The sequence below is a fragment of the Ammodytes marinus genome, assembly GCF_949987685.1.
Source record: "Ammodytes marinus genome assembly, chromosome: 19".
NCBI classification, from domain to species: Eukaryota; Metazoa; Chordata; class Actinopteri; order Uranoscopiformes; family Ammodytidae; genus Ammodytes; species Ammodytes marinus.
In genome coordinates this window covers 22,242,797-22,270,702 of record NC_137223.1, presented here as the reverse complement: position 1 = coordinate 22,270,702, position 27,906 = coordinate 22,242,797, and the positions used below count along the sequence as shown (strand labels likewise).

The following is a 27,906-nucleotide window of genomic DNA, read 5'->3' as shown; positions in this document are numbered from 1 at the left end:
CAGGACTTTTTCCAGAAGTTTTCTAGTTTTAATTGGCGGACGTACGTGTTGGCAGCATCCACAAGAAACCCTTCCAGGAATGACAATATATGCAGATGACGATGTTGTTTTTTTCGATTTCTATTTCGCAATCTTCTCACGTCTCTCTCTGTCCCGTCCCAGGTCAGATCAGCAGCCTGCAGGCCACACAGATGACCCAGGAGGCCGCCATCCGGGACGTGGACAACGAGCGCAGCCGACTGAAGGACAAAGTGCTGCGGATGGAGGAGGAGCGGGAGGCCTTACTGAGCCAGAGCCAAGCCCTGGACGAGAGACAGAGGCAGCAGCTACAGTCCCTAGAGACGGTAGGGGTGTGTGTGTGTGGGGGGGTGGGTGGTGTGTGTGTGTGTGTGCGTGCGCGCATGTATGATTTTCCTGATGAGCTAGTAGCAGGTAGTTGCACTTTGTGACCGTTAAGTTCTGATAAGAGAGCCATTAAATAGTGTGTGTGTGTGTGTGTGTGTGTGTGTGTGTGTGTGTGTGTGTGTGTGTGTGTGTGTGTGTGTGTGTGTGTGTGTGTGTGTGTGTGTGTGTGTGTGTGTGTGTGTGTGTGTGTGTGTGTGTGTGTGTGTGTGTGTGTGTGTGTGTGTGTGTGATCTGTATTCAATTCAGGCTGGCAAACACTGTTAAGAATAACTTAGTAAGCCATCATCAAGATGCTGATGACTGAAGTTTTTGGTAGACTTTGCTTCAGTTTTTCAAATCTAGTAAATAAGAAATATTATGCTCATATTTTGGGGATTAGTTTATACAACAAATAAACCATTATAGGGTTTAAGAAGTTTAGGAAACCATAAAACATATTAAACTTGGTCCCCTCATTTGAAATCTTTCATAATGCTTTTAAATTCAAAATGCATGCTCTGTGATATTTTTTTTAATCATCACTTTCAGATTCAGAGAAGCTAGATTGTCCAAATAAAGATGAAGAAATGTATTAGTTACCCACTTTAGGGCAATTTCCAATATTCAGCCTCCTGGAGAGAAAAAAACTATTTGTTAAATCTATGAAGCAATTCTAATGTGTTTTTACGCCCAAAAGGAGAAGATGATTTATTTTTTCAACTTTATTTCTTCATTTTCTGTGACTTTGCAAGGTCAATCTTCTCCTCTTGGCCAGTATAGATGTAAATGAGATATTTGACTTAAACTATTGATGTTTTTCAGGAAGACAGTTCTGTTAGAAAGAACAAAATGTTAAGGCTAGAGTATGCTTTTTAAAGCACATGACAAAACTAAAGGTCCACCGTAGCTGACTGTGGTGATTGTGGCTGTACTGAACGCATAAAGTCTGCCACTCTTTTCTTTGCCTTTCTGAAGCTCGAGAGTAAAGTTAAGTCATGTCTGTTGCAGGTTAGTTTCCACAGATTTAGGAGGAAAAACAAACCATCCTAAGTTTTTGTTCATTCTTGCACCCCCTTTGGACAAAAGTGGTAGTGTTTTTACAACACCAGCTGGTGTTCCTGGGTGAGCGTACCCATGACAAAGGCATTAAGAAACACTATATTTCATTTGCATTCTTTGCAATGATGGTCTCGTTTGCTGTAACATGTCATTTATGATCATCAGAGGAAAAATTTGACAGTTTCAGAAATATTTAAAAGTTCATCTTAGCACCTTTTTAAGTATGCATCAAAGAATAACATGCCAGTATGGACCTGTAATAATTAAAACTGTCATCGACCATTGGACCAAAACATTCTAGCTTCTCCTCTTTTAAAAAAAACAAGAATCTGATTTAAGGAACGGTGTTGTCAACAGACGGACAACAGCTGACGGTAAATGTCAAGTGTTGCGGCCTCATGTGTGTTTTCCCATCTCTTTATCCCTGACATTTGTGCTGTGTAATCCTATGGGACTTTCCCCACTGGGCGAGGGGCTGAATTTGAAATGTCCTTCTCTAGGATAATAGAAGATCTCCTATACCACTCAAACTTCATAGCCAGCTTTGTGTTCAGTCATTGCCCGACTGTTTTCTGCTTTGAATGGATTTGTCGCAGTAGTCTGGCTGTTGCTTGGTGGGGTTTTTATTTTTTTTAAAGATTATTTTTTGGAATTTTCAAGCCTTATTTGATAGTACAGAGTTGAAATGGGGAGACAGAGAGAGGGGATGATCTGCTGTGAAGGTCCAAGGGTCGAACTCGAACCAGCGACCAATGGAACGAAGTCTGGAGTCGATATGGTACGCGCTCTATCCACTACGCCACCAGAGCGCCCCAATTTTCTAAAAGTTGTTCAATTTAAAAACAGACCACGTAATATCACATTGAGTTTTCTGGAGCACAATTTGTTTTCCAACCTCTGTCTATTAATTAAGGATTTTTGGATCAATTGTGTTTTTCGAAATTAGCATCATTAGCAAACTGTGTGAATACTTCAAAATCAGTGAATATCTCCTCACGATCTGCTACCTGTCCGTGCTGTGTGTGCCCATAAAAATAATCTGGTGTAAATACACAGCCTAGACTCTGTAAAAGGGTCTTTAAACAAAGGGTAAACGAAGTGGCCCACTGTAGCTAGCAACACGCCCGTTCACAGAGCATAAGCTGTGTATTAACACTGGATTTTTCTTTCACAGACAGGTGGCGGATCGTGATAAAATATTTACTGATTTTGACAAAAAGGGATTTTGACAACAAGCATTCTCCAGAATCACTGACTGCACCTTTAATTGTCTGACTTGATCGTAAAAAAAAAAAAGCTGTTTAAAAGGCATTTCATTTATTGGAGGCTTGGGGTTTCTTTCCCTCATACTCCTTTATTACCATAGTCCTTTTCCTCATCTATGTTTTATTTTTCTTTAAGGCATTTTGTTCCAAAGCAAAAGGAGAGATTGAACCTCCTAGGGAAGTTTTCATGGCCTGTCGCTCACGTCATGCTGTTGAGATGTTTTGATAAGCCCTCCGGTCTGTTTTGCCCATATGACATCACAGCAGTGCGGCTCAGTCAGACCCGTTTGTTGGACGTTTCTTGGAAGATTTCCAAAACAGCCTTTGGTTCGGAGCAATTACCCGCACACCGATATGATTGCTTCCCTGGTGGGAAATTAAGTAATTTTTTTCATTTGGTTGCCAAAGGCTGATGCAGTCTTTAATCAGACAGATAGCCATGTAGCTTTAAAACTGGTAAAGGCTAAATTGAATATATATTAAGCCGGTTTTAGGCTGTAGCGCATGTTATCTTTTAATGTGTTTTTGCAGTGATAAAACACTGTTTTCTTATGTGGCTAACAGCTACGTATATCACTTCCTATGGCTAAAACAACAATGAAAAATGAATTGGACCAAGTAGCTTGTACAGAAAAAGGTGTATCAATTCAAAAAAGCCTAAACTTGATATTTCAATACGTCAGACAAATATTAAAGCGATATTTAATATTACGGTTGAGGCCCAAAAAAAAAAGATTGCCAGGTCCATAGCATTTAGTCTCCATGTATTCATCATCTTAGTGCTATCAATACGTTGGGCAGAATACCAGAAGTGGGTTGTAATACCAGGATTTGAATCTTATCTCATCAGTAGTCAGACAATGTTGGTACCACGCACTTAAACAGAAAAATATTCTCCTTCTTGAGAGTCTTAACCTTTTTGCCCAATGTCAGCTCAACTAATGAATAAAATGTTCCTATGGGGGCTTCTTTGGCAACGTTTTGCTAATGGAAAAGAATGTAGTTAAACCCATGCCTTGAAGAAACAGCTGCTCCCTCGAATAAACACAAAAAAAATGGCCTTCTGATTAGTTAGATTTTTTTTTATTTTTCAGTTTTCAATAACATCCCTGTTTTTCTTTTTCTATGACCTCAGCCGTGATTCATGTTGTACTGCAGCTCCGATGACAAACCCGCTGCCATGTTTCCGTGACATTTGTTCTTTCCCGTGTGTGTACTCCTGTGTCTGTCTGTTCCACAATGAATGTAGCCTAGTAACAACTTAATCCTCAGGACATTTTTCTGTCTCCTCTATGCCCTCTACATGCCACTTATTTGAGCTGTTCTACATATATCTATATTTTACCGCTGTCTGTTTTCCCCCTGGCAAAAAAATCTACAAGGAAGCTCTATGATGATTCCTTTTAATTAATTAATTAATTTTGTTTTACTTATCCACCAACATATCCTGTATCAGCTTGCTTTTAGTCATCACCCTTTCCCTAGACGCAGTAGCTGTAACTACTACAACAGGACTGTCAGGCTTTGATATTTCTGTGTGCGTCTCGCTTTAATATATTATTTTTATTATATTATTAATATTAACGTATATGTCAATATAGGCTACAATTATTAGTGCACATGGCTAACTGGCTCGCTACCTACAGTGGTAACATAGCATTACTCCCAAGGCCAAGCGAGCGTTAGCATATCATAAGCTAATTAGCTTGTTTTGTGTGGTGGCAGGTCACATTACAAAAAAAGTTAAATGCAAGACAGATAGTTGCACTTTATTGTAGCCAAGATTCTACTATTGATCTAAAGTTTAGGCATTAACGTTAGCAGCTTATTCATTATTAGGTTCCCTATTAGCTTCCGACAAATCCACACAAACACTCTGCTCTTCTCTTTATTGGATTTGCACTTCAACAACCCCGGGCCAGAATCGTTACCGGTGATTGTGTTGCATTTGCCCAACCCATTGGTTAGCTGTCACTCTCAACTGTAAGGGAAACGTACGCTTTTAAAATGCAAACAATTACAAATATCTAAAATCTAACCTTTGTGTTGTTTTTTTTTAATTAGGGTCTTTCTATAATAACAATTAAGAACACAACATGTGATATGTTGAAATAAAACTCAATTGAACCTCATTTCATATACTGTAGGCCACTATAACATTGGGGCTGGTTTCCTCATGAAAATAATGCAATCAACAATTGGAGAAGTTGCTGACTTTTTCGCCTTGTATATGAAGTGTTAGCCTCAATATTCTAGCATTGTATCATGTTTTGTACCGATCAATTTAAACAAGTTTTTTTTTTTTTTTCAATAGTGAGTCTGCTCAATGTTTCCAACCCATCTTCCAGCTTTAGACCTTTAATAAGCAAAAAAAAAAAAAACTGATAAAATCGGCTAGAGACTTGTTGTTGCCTAGGAACAAGAGGTCTGCCTTTTTGTATCTGTCTTTGTTTCCGAAGCGCCCCAACAGCCACTAACAGGGTCAGGGGCTTAGCAAAAGGTCAGTTAACTGTGTCTGTCACTGCAGATGCTTAGGGCAACCACTGACAACCACCAGCCAGTGTCAAGAAGACTCCGTTTAGAATCAAAAAATATGTTCTATGGGCTATGTTTCCAACTGATAATGGTTTGTTTTCTTTAGCTCCGTAATCAATAATACTGTGGAATAGGAATAAGAAATGTGAATGTAAATTGGTGAGAAAGCTAGAAACACACAGAGATCCACAGAGATCGGACATTTCAGATGTACAGACGGACGGACAGAATAGAATGCAGGATTGATCGCTTGGCTGTCACTTAGTAAACACTGGCACTACGGCTGAATAATGCAGCATATGGTGTGAAGGGAATGTTAGCTCTGTGTGTGTGGGTGGGTGTGGGTGTGGGTGTTTGTGGGTTTGGGTGCATCTTTTTGAGGACCAATTTATGATTTTAACCATTGTGAGGACATTTTTGGAACTAGGTTTTAAGTATTTAAGGCTGATGGTTAGGATTAGGATAAGGTGCTAGGGAATGCCTTATGTCAATGAGTGTCCACACAAATATAGAAGTACGTGTGTGTGTGTGTGTGTGCGTGTGCGTGTGCGTGTGCGTGCCTGTGCGCCTGGGTTCTTGTGTTTATGTGTGTATTTAATGTCTTATATCCCTCACCTTTTGAGCGTCTTTCAAACAACGCTCGTGAATGCATATGTATCTACCTCTAGACCCTGCTGGAGGAGAAGGGTTCCCATGAGAGGGACATGGTTGGCATGCGGTCCCGCTGTGAGGAGGAGGCGGCTCAGATGAAGGAGAGTCAGGCCAGAGCGCTGGAGGAAGTGGCCAAGAAGCACCGAGTCACTCTGGAGAACGCCCTCAACAACGCAGAGAAGGAAAAGAACCGCCTGCTGGCCGTGAGTACACACTGCAACTACGGACAGACAGACAGACAGACGTACTGTACACGCACACACACACACACACACACACACACACACACACACACACACACACACACACACACACACACACACACACACACTCATACTCACACTCACACTCACACAAATATGTGGACCATATTTTGCCACCACTACAGTCTGCTGATGTAATGCAGTGTTTGTTAATAACTGAGAGGTGATTATGAATGAAAAAGCCCCCTGTGGTGTCTGCATATGTTTCAGCCTGATCAACACTATATCAATGACGGGCACAGTTATATGGTGTGTGTGTATGGAGGCATTGTTAACCCTCACACCAATTCAGCAAATACAGTTAGTAAAAGCAAAATGCTGGCAGTATCACCACCACAGTCCTCTGCAGTTAGATGCTCATGGATTGGTTAAAAGACGAGACACCAATACTTGTTTTATTTCCCCAGAGACGCTCTGTAAACTGCTTGAGAAATGTTGAAGTGTGTGTGTGTGTGTGTGTGTGTGTGTGTGTGTGTGTGTGTGTGTGTGTGTGTGTGTGTGTGTGTGTGTGTGTGTGTGTGTGTGTGTGTGTGTGTGTGTGTGTGTGTGTGTGTGTGTGTGTGTGTGTGTGTGTGTGTGTGTGTGTGTGTGTGTGTGTGTGTATACACAAACCCTTACACCCATACAACAAATACAGGTTATGGAGGTACGTTCTCGCTCTCACTACAGCACTCGTTTTATTCTCTCCGCAAACGCTGTTAGAACCGGTTGAGAGATTTTGATATGTGCGGGTCACGAGCCTGCCTCTCTCTCCCTCTCTCCCTCTCTGACCTCTGACTGAACACTGCATTGTTCACTCACTGTACCATCTGTTACAAGAGCTAGAAACAAGCTAGGAGCTCTCCTTGCTTTGAGCCTCCACTTGAATTGTAAATGTGTAGTGTTTCTCCTGAACATCTTAATATTGTCCGGTAGCTATTCTGTCTTGCTTTGAATAAGTATAATACAGTATAATTGTGCATTTTGAAGTGGGCATCTAATTCATTTAGCATTAAAACACCTGGTTAAGTCATTTTTAACACCTTAAATGAACTTGTTTCACTTTTACAAAATGCCTCCCAAACAAAGATTTCAGCTGGTTGCCTTGACTGGAAAAGTTGATAACACAAATTAATTAAAAAACTAACATTATATAGCACATTGTTATCGGGTAAAAGTGTTAAACAGAGGTAGACTTCTGTGTAAATGCTTTTCACCGCCATCATTAGACACCGTATGCAGACTGTTGATGTACTAAAGACGACATTTACTGTCTCTTTCCTAGCTGTGAAGATAACGGCGAGAGGAGTCAGGGCTACTTTAAGAGAAGTCGAACTACTGTGTTTTTAATGAAAAATCTATATGTTTATTTGCACTAAATAAGGAGAGGAAAAACAGGTTGAAGACAGACCAAGGGAGTTAGGGTGTCCACACTGTTTACTGCAGAAATAACAGTTCTCACTTTTAAGTGTATACTTGAATTTAATGGCCAGACGATAGGGATCTATTACATATAAAAGGACCCTGGGGTTATGGTGATCTTAGAGAAGGGAGCATATGGAAACAAGATGATCTCAAGTTTTTTTATATATATAGTTTATTTACCTTCCAGCCTTATCCAACCATCCTGCGCTTCCAGAAATGTGTATTCTATATGTACAACCACTTCAGGACTTTAAAGGTGCAGTCAGCTATTCTGGAGAACGCTTGTTGTCAAAATCTGTGAATGTTTCCTCTCAATCCACTACCTGTCAGTACTGTGTGTATACGCTGAAAAGAATTCCGGTGTGAAATCACAGCCTAGGCTCTGTAAAATGGTATGTAAACTAAGGGAATGTAAACAAAGGGGGTCAACGGGGGCTAGCAACATGCATATTTACAGAGCCATAAGCTGTGTATTAACACTGGATTTTCAACGCACACACATTATGTACAGGTATCAGATCGTCGTGAGGAGATATGATCACTGATTTGAACAAAAATGTACTTCTCCAGAATTGCTGACGCCACCTTTTTAAGTTAATCTTATTTTACTTAACGGCATAAAATAAATTAGTCAGTGAAGCTAACAGCGGTAGAAATTGAACCCTGGATAACTTTAACAGCACAGTAGGTGACAAAGAACGACGATGATGATAATGAGAGGGAGATTGAAAACATAATCTAGAAGTTTTATATTTTTTATATTCGTGATTATAGTCACACATGCCGGCAGTTTCAATATCAGATATGACTTGGCAAATAACCATCCCCTTTGATATACTGAATATGGTTTTACACGGGGTGACATAAAAGAGAACACATTGATATGGATGCATGTCTATATAATACACTTCACACATCAGCAAAAGACGTGGAAGGGAGCTGAAAAAAATGCTGAAAATAAATCTTCCCTTTATTTCGGTGAAACTAAAATAAAAATGCATCAGAATGGGCCATAAAGGTGACTAAGAATCTGGCAAACTCAAAGGGGAAAATGCAACCTACTGACGTGGGAGCACATTTATATTCATCACTCACAAAATATCCTCTGGGACGCCTCCGATTCTCATATAACCTGGGCTGCTGGGTGAAATTTGAATAACCTGTATGATTGATATGATATCACAAAAGAGGCCCAATGAAAGGAAAGAATTCTGAACGGAAACAAAGTTTGGGAGACGTGGCAGGTGACGTGAGCCGCATGCTGACGCCTGATGACTAATACAGGTGATAAGAGTGTGTTGACGACACTCTCTCTGGTGTGCTATTTCTGGGAGATGCTAAAAACTGTCTCATTCACACACACACACACACACACACACACAAACACACACACACACACACACACACACACACACACACAGCTGCTCCAGTGTGCCGTTGTTCAGAGAAAAATTAAAGACTAATTAGATTAAAAAAGGCTGCCTAGTGCCTACACACGTGAGGAAGTGTGGAAAAAATCTGAATTTAATTTCCGTTTAGTTTCAGATGTTGGAAATAGTATACACACGAGGGGGAAGGAACTGAACTTTTCTGCTATTTATTCCAGAACATTTTAACCTTAAAATAATTTGATATTCATGACTAAAACTGATGCCAAAATCTTTTTAACTAAAAGGGAAATGAAGGTGTGGAAAAGGTGTGTAGTTTTGACATTCAAAATGGGTGCAGGACCCTTAAATTTACACTCACAACCCAGCCTGTACGCTGATGACATTTACTGCTCATAAAACAGCAAGCGGAGGATATGAAATGAGGCAAAGTTATCAAAGTTAGGACCGAACGGTGTGACAGCGAAAGAGATGGATGTGAATGTTGCCTGTGGGATGTGACTATGGGAGCCAATGTGTGTTTCTGTGTCTGTGTGTGTGTGTGTGTGTGTGTGTGTGTGTGTGTGTGTGTGTGTGTGTGTGTGTGTGTGTGTGTGTGTGTGTGTGTGTGTGTGTGTGTGTGTGTGTGTGTGTGTGTGTGTGTGTGTGTGTGTGTGTGTGTGTGTGTGTGTGTGTGTGTGTGTGTGTGTGTGTGTGTGTGTGTGTGTGTGTGTGTGAGAATCTCAAGCTCTTTGAGAACTTCACTTGAAGTCACTTCCAGGCCCCATGGAGCTCATTGGTTAGCTCTGTTGCCCCTAGTCTCTAGTGAGACTGGAGCTCGTCCTTCTTACTCGATACCTGCGGACAGGTACCTGCATGGAGCATGCTCCTGCATTTTTAGGACGTGAGTTGCCAAGCGAGCCGAGCAAGCTCAAGCTCTTAACAGGTAACCTGGCGCGAGCAGATCGTCCCTTATGCTCTACTCAAGGTCAGTGACCATCAGAGCAGTCCATCCTGGCCCCATACAGGGAGCCTGGAAGCTACTTTTAAGGCTCAAAAAGGTCCTATTTATAGAGAAATGTCCAGTGATTTGTGATGTCAGACGTGACATCACAGATCATTCAGTGACGTCATCTGTGGAATGAATCACTACAGATATTCTACAATTCTACTGTAACCCACTATGACACGGCTACAGTTCTATTCTAACCCATTATGACATCACTATAGTTCTACTCTACTACTAGTGCAGTGTGGAATATTGGAATATTTAGTGGAATCAAGTGGTGAAAGTTCTAGAGTGACAACACTCCCTTGGCAACCACTCCCTTTCAAATAATTACAGAAGCTACAGCTCACAATGTGAGTCCCCTGCACCATGTGAGTCGCGCATGTGCAGAACGGCCGCCAGTGTGTGTGTGTGTGTGTTCTTTTTTAGAGTCGGAAAAGAAAATGAATGCATTTCCCATCCATTTTTTAATATCATGCTTTTTGTTAAAACGAAAAAAAATATATAAATAGGGAGCACAACTCTCTCCTTGACTCTCAAATAAACTCATACACCGGCACACCAACACACACACACACACACACACACACACACACACACACACACACACACACACACACACACACACACACACACACACACACACACACACACACACACACACACACACACACTTGAGTGTTTCGGTCCATTTCAGCTCCAGCTCCAGAGCCATCTTGTCCATCTAAAGTTTTTCTTCTTCTTTGGTGGTGATGATTTTGGCTTCATGCTGACGCTTCTGGGTCTCAAGCTCTCCCTGAGAATCACACAGACAGACAGACAGACAGACAGGCAGACAGACAGACGGACAGACAGACGGACAGACGGACCGTCGTAACATTATAATCACAGACATTTAAATGTGGATCAGTCCTCACACATCAACTAACTGCTCTTTCTGCCAGAGTAAAGGTCAAATGCCAACATAGTAATATTAGTAGCTCTGTATTGTGTGTGTGTGTGTGTGTGTGTGTGTGTGTGTGTGTGTGTGTGTGTGTGTGTGTGTGTGTGTGTGTGTGTGTGTGTGTGTGTGTGTGTGTGTGTGTGTGTGTGTGTGTGTGTGTGCGTGTGCATTTTTGTGTGTCTAAAACTTCCAGCATAAATATTTCACTGCTACTTACTTAGCACAGAGAGTGTGGCGGCCGTGGCAGAGGCTTAAGCTCATACATTCTGTACATACACCCACTTCTTAGATGGCGCTTTTATGCTGCGTGTCTCCTGCATATTCTATGGTATATATTTTTACTCCGTTACCTATTTTCGCTCTTGAGAAGAACATGAGAGTTTTCTATTTTGGAAATTTGGAGATGGCTTATCCTTGCATGCTGTGTGTGTGTGTGTGTGTGTGTGTGTGTGTGTGTGTGTGTGTGTGTGTGTGTGTGTGTGTGTCAGTTGGTGTGAGTTAAGCAAAAAAAGCGTATGTGAATTTATCTTAAAGGCCCACTGCAAAGAAAACAGCTGACTCACCACATTAGTAGCCTACCATTCCTTTGATCTGGGACGTTTTAGCCTCCTGTTTGTGAACGTGAACTTGATAACGTAGAAATCAATTTTACACTGTAACACGTGGTTCGAATAATATATGAAATCATTTGAGATTACTGGCACAGTGTCAGAGAGGATTTGGTTCAAATCTGTGGGCATTTTTTGTGTCTGTAGTAATTTGTGTTGGATTGGCATCAACAAAATTACCGTAATATATCACTACCGACACATTTCAGCAAAAAGACTTCTTCAGAGCGTTTGAAATAGACAGGTGCAATTCAGTGATGTATACATACAACGGCAGAGTCACTACAGCTGGGAGTTGGGGCCTAATTATTCAACAGCCAATCAAATCATCCAATTCCATTGCTTGAGAGACAGAGGGACCAATCACAGCTGACTCAAACTCCATTACATACAAGATACCAACTAATTTTACAGCACACAATTTCTGGCCAATAACACCATAACACCTTGGTTGGCATTATAGGGACATACTCTATATTATGTACACTATACTGAAATGACAGTAGTTTGGCTGCCTTAACTTGGGGAACTTGCGATGATGTGCTACCTTTTTCTTTACTTTTTGAAACATTGCCTATTGGATTTTTTGGGGTTTAGCACTCCGCTGAGAATCTCCATTGTTGAAGTGTCTCATACTAGACGTGTTCCCCATTGTGCTTGGCATTTAAATAGCACCAAATCAAATCTCTATCTGACATGAGACAGTGAAATTGGCTCCTAGGATTTTTTTACAATCCCAGTCCTTGTTTAATGAGCCTGAGGTCTCACTGTTCCTAAATCAAAACCATACCACTATTCTAATTTGCCTTTTTCTGCAGAGACGTACTGTTCCCCCGGCTTTGTGATGATGCCTAATCTCCACAGACACACACACACACACACACACACACACACACACAAACACACACACACACACACACACACACACACACACACACACACACACACACACACACACACACAGTCCTCTTTATTCCAGTCACACACACGGCCATGTGAAAGCAAGAAGTGATCAAGTATTCCCTTGCATCAAAGTTTCATAACGAGGATGTGTTTTTTAAATGATATTACACAGTAGACCCCGATCACAGCTGACAGGAGCCACATTAAGGGAAAGAGCCTTATATGCATTTCCATAGCTATTAGATATGCTTCCTATATGTAGACCTATACTCCTCTGTGATTTATACGCTCTCTCATTGCCTCCCACTGTGTCCTGATGTGCTCAATCACTTGCCTTTTGTGCCTCCGTATCAAAGCAGAAATGTCCAGATTGAAAGAGGAAAGAGTGCCGGTGAGGAGGCTGCATTCATTCACCCACGGACGATCCAGTTTGATATATTTTTTTATTCAAAATGCCCCAGGGCAGAAAGATATGAAGAAATGCCTTCTTCATCCCTCTATCACTTGATTCTTTTGGTCGGTTCCAAGTTGCGTCACGTTCGACTTAACCGTCCCTTCTTTCGTCATCTCTATTATTTCATCACTTCAAATCATAAGAAGGGTTTTGTTGCGAGGAAGCTGGGCCTGGAATTTTATATATAGGCTACATATTATTTTTATATAGGTCTGCACTACCTAAGCCTATTTTGAGATGCAAGGTATAAGACAAATTAGATTCCTTCATATCTGATGTCTGTTTTAAAATCGACCAGTGGCCTTAAATCATGTTCTTGAAATCACAATACGTATTCAAATCACCTTCTGTAACAATAAAGAATTCCATATTTCTACATTTTGAGAAAAACATTTTTGTTAACGTATTCATTTTTGGGATTTATTGATTAACATACAGTATTTCCAGGTTGGGATTTGGGTGTAAATGATTCATTGCAAAGCAGCATCAGAGTCTCACTATAGTTGCCAATTGTAAGAAATCTTGCTAATAAGACCCTTATCAACTTAAAATTGAAAGCACAATTCACATAATTTCAACATTTATAAAGAGCTGACTAAGCCCTTCAAACTTTTGCTATCAGAATAAGTGATTAATGAGATATGGTAGCATTCATATCTCTACCGTCATTAGCAAACCATAAAAAATTATTGGCTTGTCTAGCGTCACATAAATCTATAGCCGTTTCTCATTGAAATAGTTCTGCTGTCATACACTTCCCTTACATATTAGCAGTAACTCATTTATTGTAATAAAAAATGCAGGACAAAATGTTAATAAATCATTTATATTAACTATATAAAAAGTTACTCCAAACTTTACAGTTCCCCTCAGCTGTATGAAGCATTAGCATCTTTCAGCTAATTGTTCGAGCTTTATGGCCCACGACTAAACTGTTTTGATTGGCCCTCACTGCTCTTATTAGTTAGCTGGGAGTCTTATTTTCAACACACAGACACACACATACACACACACAGGGGCGTAGCACCAAATTCTGGGCCCCCTATACAAAAAGTCCTGATGGGCCCCCTGAAAGGCGGTCTTACATTACACATGGCTCTCTGAGCCAGACAACTCCACAATACATTTATTTGAGGAATGACGAAATCATTACTTTTACCATTGTTTCCCCCAGAAAATGTCTTAGTCAAGGTGGTCACTGGCCAGGGTCACAGGAGGCGCGACGCAACGCGCCACATCGGAAATTTTGGGGGTATTTTGCTCAAAGATGCCAATGCGCACTATAGAAATAAACAACTGTTTATTTGAATACAAAAATACAACAGACACTGACCTTACAGTTGTGCAATTTTGTTTGCTATGTGCAGGTAAAATTTTACGGACAGTACAAAACACAATTAAAGAAAACTTCTACTGTTTTGGTGCAATACTATGCAGACACACTAAATACAAATAATAGACCATACAGTTGTGTATGCACATCAAGTGCAAATTCAACTTTTTAAAGTTCCTTTATGGATGGGTGGCCGTGATTATTCTGGACAATAGGCCTAATGTGATATGATAGCCTATAATTCATTAATGGTTATTATTAGCCTACTTGCTTGATTTCTTTTTAAATACAGAGGTTATTGGTCGTTTTGGAACATGTCTTTCCCAATTTAAAACATAAAAATAAAGCAGCATTGAAAATTCAGAAAATAAATCTTGTTGGCCTACACTAGCATGCTGTTCTACAAATAACTCAATAGTTGAAATAATAAATACAATGTGTTTTCCCCTTAAAATGTCTAAATGCATTTCAAAGGCAGTAACAGTGTGGCACTTCTTTAAACGTACTGAAACTTGCAGGGGCCATCACTCATGTATTTATCAGACTTTTCTCTGCGCTTTCTGAGCTGATAGATAGGTTGTGTTGCCACAGTGATGTGGAGTCTTAAACTGTTCTAGCTTTGCCAGCACTTATATCTGTACAGCTAAATATCCCCATAGAAACATCGCTGCGTTTATTTTCGCCACCAGTTCAATTCCATGTCGGCTTGCTCCTGCGTACTCTCCCGCACACATGCCTTAGTCATGCGCAGGCCCCTGATCTCCTTGCAAGGGTCAGGGGCCTATCATGAGCCAGTCAATTATTTCTTTTTTTGGAATGGCATTGTTCAGGGCCTTCGAAGATCGGGGCCCCACATTCAGCTTTAAAAAAATAAATAAAATATATGATGGGCCCCCCTCTGCCTTGGGCCCCCCCGTGACTGTCGCACTTTCCCCCGCAGTCCGTCGGCCCTGCACACACACACAGACACACAATAAAAAATTCGATAAACCAACTGCATGCTGCCCATTCAGCACCAAACATTAGGCGAGCAAAGTTAGCTACTAGCACTTAGCAAGCTAAAGAGACCAAGCCACAAAGTAGAGTGGGCTAAACATTAGAACTAGGCTGGTAACGCAACTCAACAATGAATGCTAATGTTCCCATGTTTTTGCCCAATGTGTAGAAAGGTACATTTTGTTCCCACATTTGCTATAGCATATTATTACAAGACATAACACTATGTAAATGTTGTCTTTGAAAGAATGCCGCTTTTAGTACAACATTTTTCCATAGATAGGGGGACATGAGGGGGTTAGAACAAAGCCTAGAACAGACTTGGGAACATGCAGAAATATAGTGCAGTGTGTTTGAAGTCAGTTATTCTGAGTCCTGATTTTAGCCTGGAGCCCATCTCATCATTGTATTCATAGCCAGGGAATAGTTTCAAACAGAGCCTCCGTGGGAGAAGAATGCTTCGGGCCAACATTAGCTTGGAAAGGTCTTGATGTAGCTCTGGGGTTTCATTTTGGCTGGAGGTGGGCAGGTACTAGTTTATTTATTTATAAATAAAAGCATTAAAGCTAAATTGAGGAATTCTGAGTAATTACAACAACACTGTTGGTGCAGCTACATGTGGTAAGCCTTCGCTGATCGCGCAGGGATTTTATACCTTCTGCTGTACGTCCAGGTTTTTTCTTATCAGTAGAATCAACAACTGAAACATTTCTTGGGCTCTTCTTTTTTGGGGGATTTTTCTGAGATCCTGTGCCAGTGTCGGGGGGAGACACCAGTTTGTAAACGCTGCCATAGAGAAGGTTTTGAGGAACTGATAGGCTTAATCAACTTTGTTTCAACTCATTTGGTGATGGCTTGAATGTTACAGACATTCATTCATACGAAAAAGTTACGCACTATAGCTTTAAACATTTTTTTTTTTTTTACCTTTATTTATACATGTCAAGTTATGCGCTGTTTTAGTGTAGACCACAGCTGTGCCCAAACTTGAAAAGGGCTGAACAACTCTTGAAGGACACGATGGACAACTCAATTCTCTTCATCTTCAGTTTATTTTATTTTAGGCAAATGGAGATGAATGGGGTCTGACCGAATAGGTGACCCAATAGTGACCGAATAGGTGACAGAATAGGTTATTAACCTAGGGTACACAGAAAACAAAGTATTAATTACAGATCATTCCAGTACACATGTCTTAATGTAAAGAATAAATGATAATAATACTGTTAATTTTACTTGATAGTTAATTGTAAATCATTCCAGCACACATGTCTTATTGTAAAGAATAAATTATAATAATACTGTTAATTTTACTTCATAAATAAACTTATTCAGATTAATGTAACTCAAATCAACCCAAAAGGGTTAATAATTTAAGTAACAAAGTTACACCAAAAGGTTACGATCATTATCATCACTCTCATCATCATCATGATAAGAGTAACATTAACAAAACATGAGTACCAAAGTACAAATATACTGAATTAAACCATTGCATCCCCAAATATACATAATCAAACATTTGAGAAGCATGGCTTCTTTTTACTGGCAAGTCCATGAGAAGGTGGAAACTTGTACTTTACCAGTGGTGTCTTCAGTCATTGTTCATGAGCTGTGGCTGTGAGGTGTCTACAGGAGCAGGCAAGAGGGCTGACTGAGCCAGCTCCAAACATTTATCACCATGCTTCCTGCATGGGTGCACCGGTGATTGTGCTCCCTCAGGCACTTCCTTCCTCTTGCCTGGGGTTGTTTGCCCCCTGCAGGTTTGGAGTGTCAGTGTTGTGGCTCTTTCCACAGTGAAGCCGGTTTTGACGAAACACCTCCCACTTGACCTCCTGGTTGTACAACCCAAGGAGGTCACACCAGCTCTGTGATGCATTGGATTCAGTCGTTCTCTTCCACACTTTGAGCTTCACTTTTTTCCTCACCTCATCCTTCACTTCATAGGGTCCAAATAAGTCCACTGTTACTCAAATGGATTGGCCGGTGTTATTCGCTCTGGCGAGAGGTCACTCGTGATCTGGCGCCATCTTCTGGCCTTGGCTTTTCTGCATGCCACACAGTTGTCAACACTCTTTTGGGCTATTTTCCGGCCTTTTACCACCCAGGCTTTCCTTCTCATCCGGAGGAGTGTACCTGCAATTTCTTCATGATTCACACTGTGAGCTTCTTGAGCAAGAAGAGTGGATATCCATGATGTGTAAGGCAAGATTGGTACTGCACTTTTTCCATCATTAAAGATTTGGAATCTTCCTCCACAGAGCAAAAGTCCAGTGTTTCCATCTTTGACAACAGCAAGTCTGCTGAGAGTTGTGTCTGGAAAAGTTACCTCCTCTTGAGCTGAAGAAATCCTCTCCCTCTTTGGCTTATTTGTGACTGAAGTTCCGGCCAGCACTTTTTTCCACTCTGTGGCAGCTCTCCACACCCAGGCAATGATTCTGGTCAGCTTAGTTAAACCGCTGAATTTGCTGATGTCAAGGATTTTTCTCACTGCAAAACCAGCAGGTGGTCTCCGGACCTGGATGTGGAGTTTACCTCCAGTGGGGCTGCTATGCAGGTCCTTGGTTTGGTCAGTTTCACCTTGAGCAGAATTTGGAGACAGTGGAATTGCAGTGGCAGATGGGGCCTTTTTGTTTCTCCTCACCTGTGCTCGGGTCAGTGCTGCTGTAAAACATTTCCTTTGGAGCTTGTTTATACTTTCTTTGGCGCATGCAGCGACATCTTTGGCTGACTTTGTCGGCCATTCATCCACAGGTTGTGTCAGATTTTTTTCCTTTTCGATGTATCTCCTGAGCGTTGCAGCAAAGACAGCACCACTTACCTCAGCTTTCACTGGTTCTCCTTTTTGGTCAAGTGGTGTGAGCTGAGTGGTTTTGCTTCTAGTCAGTGTGTTTGGAGTTTTTTCTCTTGCCTCTTCTCCAGGAGGATTTTGGCTGATTCTCATCTTCTTTTTTCTCTTTGAAAAGTTAATTGAAGTCATGAGATACAGTTTGTCAGATTTGACCAGGTACCCAACTCCGAGGGCTTTGTTGTCTCCTTCTCTCACCTGGTTGGGAAGAATGAAGACTTGATTCAATGTTTCCGGACGTTGTGATGCTTGTGTCTGCCTCCCACTTTGGCCTGACCGGACCCACGGCTTGAGGAAGAATCCACCTGCTCTCAGGATCTCTTCGACTGCATTGGTGGTTTTGTCTAGCTTGTCCAGGTCATTATGGGATGCATTTCTGTTATTGGGCAGGGAATCTTCAATCCCGGGGTATTTTGCGTCCCAATGAGCCTCCTGACTGTGTGCATATTTTTTCACGTAGGTGAGGCCTCGTCTGATAATCTCCAGTTCTTTCTCCTCACTCAGTGTCATGTCTTTACCTCCCGGTTGACAGTTACCACATCTGCATCCTCCACACATGGGTTCGCAGGCTGCTCCAGAAACCGTGCTTTTGGTTTCAGCCCTGATCTCTTGTATCTCAGCGATTTCTTGATACTTCACTGCTGTGGTCCTCATCGATCGTGCAAAGTGAGTCTCAGAGTTGTGTAGGGCCATGTCCACGACTTCAAAGAGGTCTGGATGTGCTCCGCCGACGGTCTTTCCTAAAGGGCTCTCCCACAGGACGAGATCTCCTACAACCTTTACTCTTTGTGGGGCCAGCCTTCCTTCACGGTGGCTGATGAGAAGCTCCACGTGCTCTGGTCTGTGAAGGTCCTCCAGGGCGGTGTCAGGGAAAAACTTCTTGAGTTGCTGCGGTTTGATGACTCTGTTCACTCTTGCAATTTCATCCAAGCCATAACAGATCAGTTCATGAGCTCTCTCCGTGCCTCTTGGTGTCTTGACTCTTACCCTGAGTAAGTATCTTCTGGTCTTTACCTTCATGGCCATGCCTCCGACTCCATGGACGACAAGTGTGATCTTTTCACTTCGTAGTTTCAGTCTTCTGGCAGCTCTGTGAGTGATGTAGTTGGTGTCTGATGCTAAGTCAATGAGTGTTCCAATCTTCTGCCCTGCATTGGTGGTTACGTCAAGAAGCATAAGAATAACTGGTAACTCACATGTGTTTGAGTCCATCACTCCCGGTAGGTTTTTTCCAGTGCAGTGTGATTTTGCAGCCATGTTGGTGAAAGCTTGCCTGAATTTGTCTGCCAGGTCTGGGCGGAGCTCAGATATTAATTTATCTTGTTCCTCTGTGAGGGTTTGCCTTCTGGTGCTGGGTTTTCCCACCTTTTCAGATTCTTTCCCCTTAAATCCTCCTTTCAGGCAGAGAAAGAAATGGTGGTCTGAAGAGCTTCCTCTCTGGCAGTCTCTGTTCCTGCACAGGTAAGTGTCTGTACATTCCTCATCACCTTCATGACACATGAGGCATCTTCTGCATGCTCCTAGCTTTTCAACGGCGTTTAGCTTTTCACCAGGCTTTAATTCTTTGAACTGCTTGCAAAAGAATATCTTCTCACGGTGCCTTTCATCTCCACAGACAACACATCCTCCTCTTCTTGTGGACCTTGTGGAGGCAAACTTCTTCTCTAGGTAGGTAGGTTTCTTCTCCGGTCTTTCACCTACACCCAGTTGGTCTAGTCTCTCTAGAATGTCCTCTTGAGTCTTTAAGAATGTGAGGAGGCTATCGAAGTGATTGTCAGGTGTGACACTGTTTCCTGGATTGACCATGAATGTCAGCCAGTCCCTCTTCATATGGTCGGGCAGTTTGCTCTCTATGGATCTGACCACTAGGGGATTCTTGATGGCTCCAGTGCTTTCAAGCTCGGTGAGGTCGTTCAGGGCCTTTTCCACTGCTTGAATTAGGTCAATTACCTTCCTCGGCTGGTATGACTTCAAGGGAGGGATCCTCTCCAGGTCCTCGATTATTTCCAAGGCAATTGCTGTCTTGTTCCCGTACCTGTTTTGAAGCACTCTGAATATGTCTTCAGCAGTGTTGTATGTAGACAGCCTCAGGTCTCTGCATATCCTCTCGTCCACACTGTCAAGGAGTTGGAACTTCTTTGCCTCCACTGAGCCAGTCGGCTCTCCCTGCTTTTGCAGGCTCTCCCAGTCTTTCCTCCATCTGTGGAAACCCCTCTTGAATCCATTGAATGTCGGTAGACTGGTTGGCTTTATTCTCACCACTCTTTGTGGAACCGGCTGTGGAACTGCGATCAGTTGAGGCTCTGATCCTCTTCTCTCCTCTTCTGCAATTCTTTGTGCGGTGAGGAATTCTGCTCTTCTGGCCTCAAGGTTGCTGCCGAATGATCTCAGGTCCTTTAATCTGCCTTTTAGGTCTGCTGTCTGATCATGTGGAATCCACTTTTCCCAGTCCTTCAGCCCCGCTATTGCTTCATGGATTAGCCTCTCCACTCCTCTCAGCTGCAGATCATAGCCGTCTCTATTGATGGCAGTGACAGGGCTTGCTTGGGCTCTTTCACAGGCTTTTTCAGCTTCTTCAATTGCAGGGTAAACCTCCTCTTGACCGTATCTTGGCCAGAGGTTGGATTGGACTGCTTCACGGATGTCCCCCAGCCTTGCGTCACACCCTTCTATTGTCTTTTCAAGCTCAGCCTGCTGGTGCATGTCAAGCTTGACCTCTTCACCATCCTCAGTTCCTGCCTCAGCGTCTGCCAGTAGGCCGGCCCTGTAGTCATCATTTGTATCGCTGACACCCCTTGCCAGGGAACTGAGCTTGTAGAACTCCTCTCGTAGTTCATGTTCGACCAGGCTCTCTGCAGCTCTGCTCAGGTAGTTCGCCTGTTTGTTGAAGGCACTTTTAGCTGAGGTCCTCTCTTGCTTCAGTTGCTTGACTGATTTGCCAAGGGCCTCCTCCGCCATGGTGGAGAGTTTCCAGTCCTTCACGTCGACAGCTTGACTTCAGGCTGTTAATCCTTGTCTTCACTGTCCACGTTGGTTAATAACTGGTTAACTGGTTATTAACTGGTTATTAACTGATTATTAACTGGCCTTCGCGTCGACAGCTTGACTTCAGGCCATTAATCCTTGTCTTCACTGTCCACGCTGGTTAATAACTGTCACCGGTGGTTAATAACTGTCAAGTTATGCGCTGTTTTAGTGTAGACCACAGCTGTGCCCAAACTTGAAAAGGGCTGAACAACTCTTGAAGGACACGATGGACAACTCAATTCTCTTCATCTTCAGTTTATTTTATTTTAGGCAAATGGAGATGAATGGGGTCTGACCGAATAGGTGACCCAATAGTGACCGAATAGGTGACAGAATAGGTTATTAACCTAGGGTACACAGAAAACAAAGTATTAATTACAGATCATTCCAGTACACATGTCTTAATGTAAAGAATAAATGATAATAATACTGTTAATTTTACTTGATAGTTAATTGTAAATCATTCCAGCACACATGTCTTATTGTAAAGAATAAATTATAATAATACTGTTAATTTTACTTCATAAATAAACTTATTCAGATTAATGTAACTCAAATCAACCCAAAAGGGTTAATAATTTAAGTAACAAAGTTACACCAAAAGGTTACGATCATTATCATCACTCTCATCATCATCATGATAAGAGTAACATTAACAAAACATGAGTACCAAAGTACAAATATACTGAATTAAACCATTGCATCCCCAAATATACATAATCAAACATTTGAGAAGCATGGCTTCTTTTTACTGGCAAGTCCATGAGAAGGTGGAAACTTGTACTTTACCAGTGGTGTCTTCAGTCATTGTTCATGAGCTGTGGCTGTGAGGTGTCTACAGGAGCAGGCAAGAGGGCTGACTGAGCCAGCTCCAAACATTTATCACCATGCTTCCTGCATGGGTGCACCGGTGATTGTGCTCCCTCAGGCACTTCCTTCCTCTTGCCTGGGGTTGTTTGCCCCCTGCAGGTTTGGAGTGTCAGTGTTGTGGCTCTTTCCACAGTGAAGCCGGTTTTGACGAAACAATACAGGTAAATCCCATTGAGACCGAAGACTCTTTTACAAGGGAGACCTGTTTTCCTTTCCCACGTTACCATTCACACACACATTCATACACCGATAGCAGGCTAACTATCAACATTCACACGAGGCAAGGTGGGTGAAGTGTCTTGCCCAAGGACACAACAACTATGAAACAGGTGGCAGGGCGGGGATCGAACCTCCAACCCTTTGATCATCGGCCGACTCGCTCTACCAACTGAGCCACAGTCGTGAATAACTATGATTTATTTCACTCTTTCTTCCATTCAGACGAGTTTGTGTTCAGTTCCATTCATTATTATGGACCTGCGTCACAGCAGACAATACACTGAATGACATTTTTTTTTTTTTTTATCGAATTACAAAATCCATCCTTTTGTGTAATGAATAATGGTGGTGAATTGCCTTTGACATAACAGCAATTTCCCACTGTTGTAATTGTCCTTGGAAAGCAGCAATCATTGCTCAATGTAACAGAAATCGTTCGCCCATTCATCAGGAGGCATAATAAGCCTTATTATGGTATAACGGTGCCAGGACTCCTTTCTCTCTTCTCTGTCAAGGACAATGACATTCTTTGAGGTATTTTTAGCAAAATTTTGTAAGATTGAATGCAGTGAATGTACTGTCAAACAAAGAGGAGAAAGGGAGACATACAGCTTCTGCGTCAGCACCACAACTGAAATATTGCTTACGAACAAAGGGCTTGAAGTGTGATACTGTCATAGTTAAAGGCTATTTTCTGCTATAGTCTTGAAATGGACCTCCAACATTTCCACCTCCTGTGTATAGCCTTTGTCCTGGTAGCGGCATGTCAGTCAATTTGCTCCTGACAATTATTTGATTGCTTTCCATTTTGCTACGCACTTTCATGTCCAATTGAGGATGAATCGTAACCACTGTTCATTTAGCGTCACCATTTAATATAAGATTACATTTTTAAATATTTAACAAAATACCTGCCTCTGCCTCACCTAAACTTTGTGTTTAGTGCATTTAAAAAAAAATATCAGCAAGTTACCATAGTCATCGAGACCATGTTAGAATGTAACATGGTCTGAAGATACTTGACACATGGCCGTTTGTGATTGGTTCCCACCACAGGAGCTTGAGCAGCAGTTTGAGAAGGAGCGCTTCTCATTGGAGGAGCAGAAGACTCTTCTGATGCAGCAACTGGACGAGCTGAGAGAGGAGCTCACCTCCAAACTCACCGCAGCCAATGACGAGGTAGGACGTCTACAGCCTTACAAGTATACCTGACTTAGTGTACTGACTTTGAAGTTTTTTACATTTTTTTTTTTTTTTTTTTTTTTACCTTTTATTTATACAAGTAACTGCCATTGAAACCGGAGACTCTTTTGCAAGGGAGACCTGTTCCCATTCCCACGTTACCATTCACACACACATTCATTCATACACCAATAGCAGGCTAACTATCAACATTCACACGAGGCAAGGTGGATGAAGTGTCTTGCCCAAGGACACAACAACCATGACACAAGTGGCAGGGCGGGGATCTTAGACCGCCAACCTTTGGATCATTGGCCGACCCGCATTACCATCTGAGCCACAGTCACCCCAGACAATTGAATCCCTAAATCTTTTTCACCTGTCTTTGGGTGCGTCCTTATCAACTCTAGTAATTGTTGGGGAGCTTTCAATCGCTTCACAAGCTCCAAAATGATTATTTGTAATGCTCATCTCCTACTCTTAACTTCTTCTTGGTAATGTCACCTCCAAATGTTAGAGAAACTGAATGCTAAGCTCCTTTAATAATATGTGTGCCTTGAATGTAAAATAGTATTTACCATTTGAAAGATGAGGCAAACGCTTTTTACCAGTCATCATCATATCAGGTGAAAAATGAAGTGAGGGTGACTTTCAGATGTGCAGCTCCCATCAATAATACATTAAAATAATCTACGTGGAAAATAAACTGTATAAACCCAAACACATTCGATGAGTTAAAACCATTCAACATCTCCCAGTTACAGAGGAGCTCAACATCAAAGTGGGAACGACTTGTCATTCTCAAAATTAAATTAAATGCTGTTTCAAGATCGCTGCCTCAAGTACAACAGAGTAGAGGTCTTGAATAACTTATTTCTTATTGTCTGTGTCTCTGTCTGTCATGTCTGTCTGTCTGTCTGTCTGTCTGGCTGTCTCTCTGTCTGTCTGCCTGTCTCTCTGTCTGTCTGCCTGCCTGTCTGTCTGTCTGCCTGCCTGCCTGTCTCTCTCTCTCTGTCTGCCTGTCTGTCCATCTCTCTGTCTGTTTCTCTGTCTGTCTGTCTCTCTTTCTCTGTCTGTCCATCTCTCTCTCTGTCTCTCCGTCTCTCTGCCTGTCTGTCCATCTGTCCATCTCTGTCTGTCTGTCTGTCTGTCTGTCTCTCTGCCTGTCTGTCTGCCTGTCTGTCCCTATAGTTGTCCCGGCTGCAGCAGCAGGTGCATCAGGGTGAGCAGGACATGGGTTCGGCAGAGGGACAGATCTGCACCATGAAGGAGGCCCAGGACAAACTGCTAGAGGAGCTGGACGCCACACGGGCCCGACTGAGAGAAACCAGCAACCTACTCACTGCCCTGCAGGTCAGAACACACTAATACTTATTCTGCATCGGTATAGATAGATACTCATCGATATGATGCATTCTGTACCTGTCTTGATGTCTTAATACTTGTCATTTCTGTGATGTTCTAAAAGCACCAGCTGTGATGCGAGACACAGTTCAGACTTGCTCTGACAATAAAGTAAAAGCCTATCTTATTGTAGTGTGACCAACAGCCCAATTGTTCACCCAAAATATTCAACTGAAAAGCAGCATATTAGTCATGTTTAATTTGGTGGAACCAGCCAATTATGTTTGTTTGTTTTATAACTATGGTCATTTGTTTCCATGTCAACCCTCTGATTTGACATTTTGTGTTTGCTGTTAGCAATTACAATGTCTCCAAACACTTTTTTCACACTACTGTAGGAAAAAAATCCATAAAGAAAGTGGTTTTATTGTCAAGGCAATACTTCTACTACAATGGTTCATTAACACTTTAAACTGAAAGTATTGTCTGTGTGTCTGTCTGTCTGTCTGTCTGTCTGTCTGTCTGTCTGTGTGTCTGTCAGGGAGAGCTGGAGACCCAAAAGCGTCAGCATGAAGCCAAAATCATCACCACCAAAGAAGAAGAAAAACTTAAGATGGACAAGATGGCTCTGGAGCTGGAGCTGAAATGGACCGAAACACTCAGGTAGATGTGTGTGTGTGTGTGTGTGTGTGTGTGTGTGTGTGTGTGTGTGTGTGTGTGTGTGTGTGTGTGTGTGTGTGTGTGTGTGTGTGTGTGTGTGTGTGCCAGTGTATACGCTTATTTGAGAGTCAAGGAGAGAGTTCTGCTTCCTATTTATATGTATTTGTTTTTCGTTTTAACAAAGAGAAAGAGCATGAAATTAAAAAATGGATGGGAAATGCATTAATTTTGTTTTCCATTTTTCTCACATAGTGTTACCACAAAGGCCACTGTAGCTTCTGTAATTATTTGAAAGGGAGTGGTTGCCAAGGGAGCGTTGTCACTCTAGAACATTCACCACTTGATGCCACTAAATATTCCAATATTCCACACTGCACTAGTAGTAGAGTAGAACTATAGTGATGTCATAATGGGTTAGAATAGAACTATAGCCGTGTCATAGGGTGACAGTAGAATTGTAGAATATCTGTAGTGATTCATTCCACAGATGACGTCACTGAATGATCCATGAAGTCATCTCTGACATCATAAATCACTGGACATTTCTCTATAAATAGGACCTTTTTGAGCCTTAAAAGTAGCTTCCAGGCTCCCTTTATGGGGCCAGGATGGACTGCTCTGATGGTCACTGACCTTGAGTAGAGCATAAGGGACGATCTGCTCGCGCCAGGTTACCTGTTAAGAGCTTGAGCTTGCTCGGCTCGCTTGGCAACTCACGTCCTAAAAATGCAGGAGCATGCTCCATGCAGGTACCTGTCCGCAGGTATCGAGTAAGAAGGACGAGCTCCAGTCTCACTAGAGACTAGGGGCAACAGAGCTAACCAATGAGCTCCATGGGGCCTGGAAGTGACTTCAAGTGAAGTTCTCTCTCTCTCTCTCTCTCTCTCTCTCTCTCTCTCTCTCTATCTCTATCTCTATCTTTCCCTCTCTCTCTGTCTCTCTCTCTATCTCTCTCTTTCCTTTTCTCTCTTTCTTTCTTTCTTTCTTTCTTTCTTTCTTTCTTTCTTTCTTTCTTTCTTTCTTTCTTTCTTTCTTTCTTTCTTTCTTTCTTTCTTTCTTTCTTTCTTTCTTTCTTTCTTTCTTCCTCACAATCCAATCATATATACAGTATAATTATATTTTCGTGTGTTCAGCACATATTTATATACACACACACACACACACACACACACACACACACACAGGTCATCCGGCTCTCACAGTATTGACCGTGACAGTGCATTATCCTTTGCCCTGCTGCAACTTCTCAGCTCAATCCAGCGTTAAAGCCTCGCGGCTCAAAGTCCCTGTTAACGTTCCACAGACCTTTGAAGTGTTATTGTTCAGAGAAGTTTAGAGAGAGAAATGGACTGCGTCTGAGGTGTAAACCAAAGCACTTTCCACACAGCAGATGCCGGCAGCCTCCGGATGACTCTATAAACGTTTATCTCAAGAATTAAATAGTGTCTTAATGGTGCTCCGAGGAACTTTCAGTTTGTGTTTTTTCTTGCACCCCGTTTGGACAAGAGCGGTAGTGTTTTTACTATGCCATCTATACAAAGGCATTAAGAAAAACTATATAAAAATAGCATTATTTGCACTGATGGTCTCGTTTGCATGTCATTTATTCCACACTGCACTAGTAGTAGAGTAGAACTATAGAAGAAGAAAAAATTAGACTGTTTCACAACTATTTGAGAATTCCTCGTAGCACCTTTTTAAATGGTGTCTTAATGGTCAAAACGACAGGTTGTTTTTTACCACTTGACAAAATATTTTGTCCCTTTTTTTATGTTGAACATTCGGCTTCTATCTCTGTGTATTTTGACTCAGTGATTGGTGAGATGGTTTTGACAGTTTTTAGTGTACTTTAAAGGAACCTTATTTCTGCTTTTGCTTCTCCTGTGCACTTGGAGATTTATTTGCTCTGTTCTCATCTCAACCTTCAAGTTTGTTTAATCTGTTAAAGCCCGGGCTCTTTGTAAAGGTCACACTATCTTTGTTGGCTCACATCGATATTTTTTATTACTCCTCTCTTTCTCCACTTCTTATATCACTTCAGTCTCTTTCTATCTTCTCCTTTGTGTTGTCTCATCAATGTCTAGCCAATGCTTATGGACACTCGGAGGCTCATAACTGCATATACAACCCAATCGTTATATCAAATCCCTTTGTATGTGGACTCTAATTCACCTTTTAACCTGTTACAGCTCTCGGAAAAAGGGTAAATGCAATTTGGTTCTATGCAGAGGCAAGGCAAGTTTATTTCTATAGCACAATTCAGACACAAGGCCATTCAAAGTGCTTTACAGGGGCATGAAATGTGTCAAGATGAAAATACATCAAGTATAGAATAGATATTAGAAAAGTGAAGGAAAAATATGAACGGTAATAAAATATTTAAATAAATAAAAAATGACAGGTTAAAAGGGAAACATAAAAGTCTTCAGATTTGATCAGAGGTTAGATATGGAATCATAAGTGTTTTATTTAGTCATAGATTAGTATTCCGGTCTGTCCAGACCTATAAACATTTACCACAATTATCAGAATTTTTGTCCAAAGATTCCAAAAAGTAAAAAAAAAATTTTTTAATGGTTTCT

General features: G+C 41.7%; 1 protein-coding gene across 1 annotated transcript in view; it reads left to right on the top strand.

Annotated features, from left to right (window-relative positions):
- The window catches only part of fam184ab (family with sequence similarity 184 member Ab), a gene marked incomplete at both ends in the record, with an annotated part of 160,713 nt that overhangs the window by 74,423 nt on the left and 58,384 nt on the right, over window positions 1-27,906 (top strand). Inside the window, 5 exons of the mRNA XM_080047789.1 lie at window positions 163-344; window positions 5,912-6,097; window positions 23,195-23,317; window positions 24,512-24,673; window positions 25,206-25,327. Coding sequence (XP_079903915.1) covers window positions 163-344; window positions 5,912-6,097; window positions 23,195-23,317; window positions 24,512-24,673; window positions 25,206-25,327 — 775 coding nt within the window. The remainder of the gene's footprint in view (window positions 1-162; window positions 345-5,911; window positions 6,098-23,194; window positions 23,318-24,511; window positions 24,674-25,205; window positions 25,328-27,906) is intronic.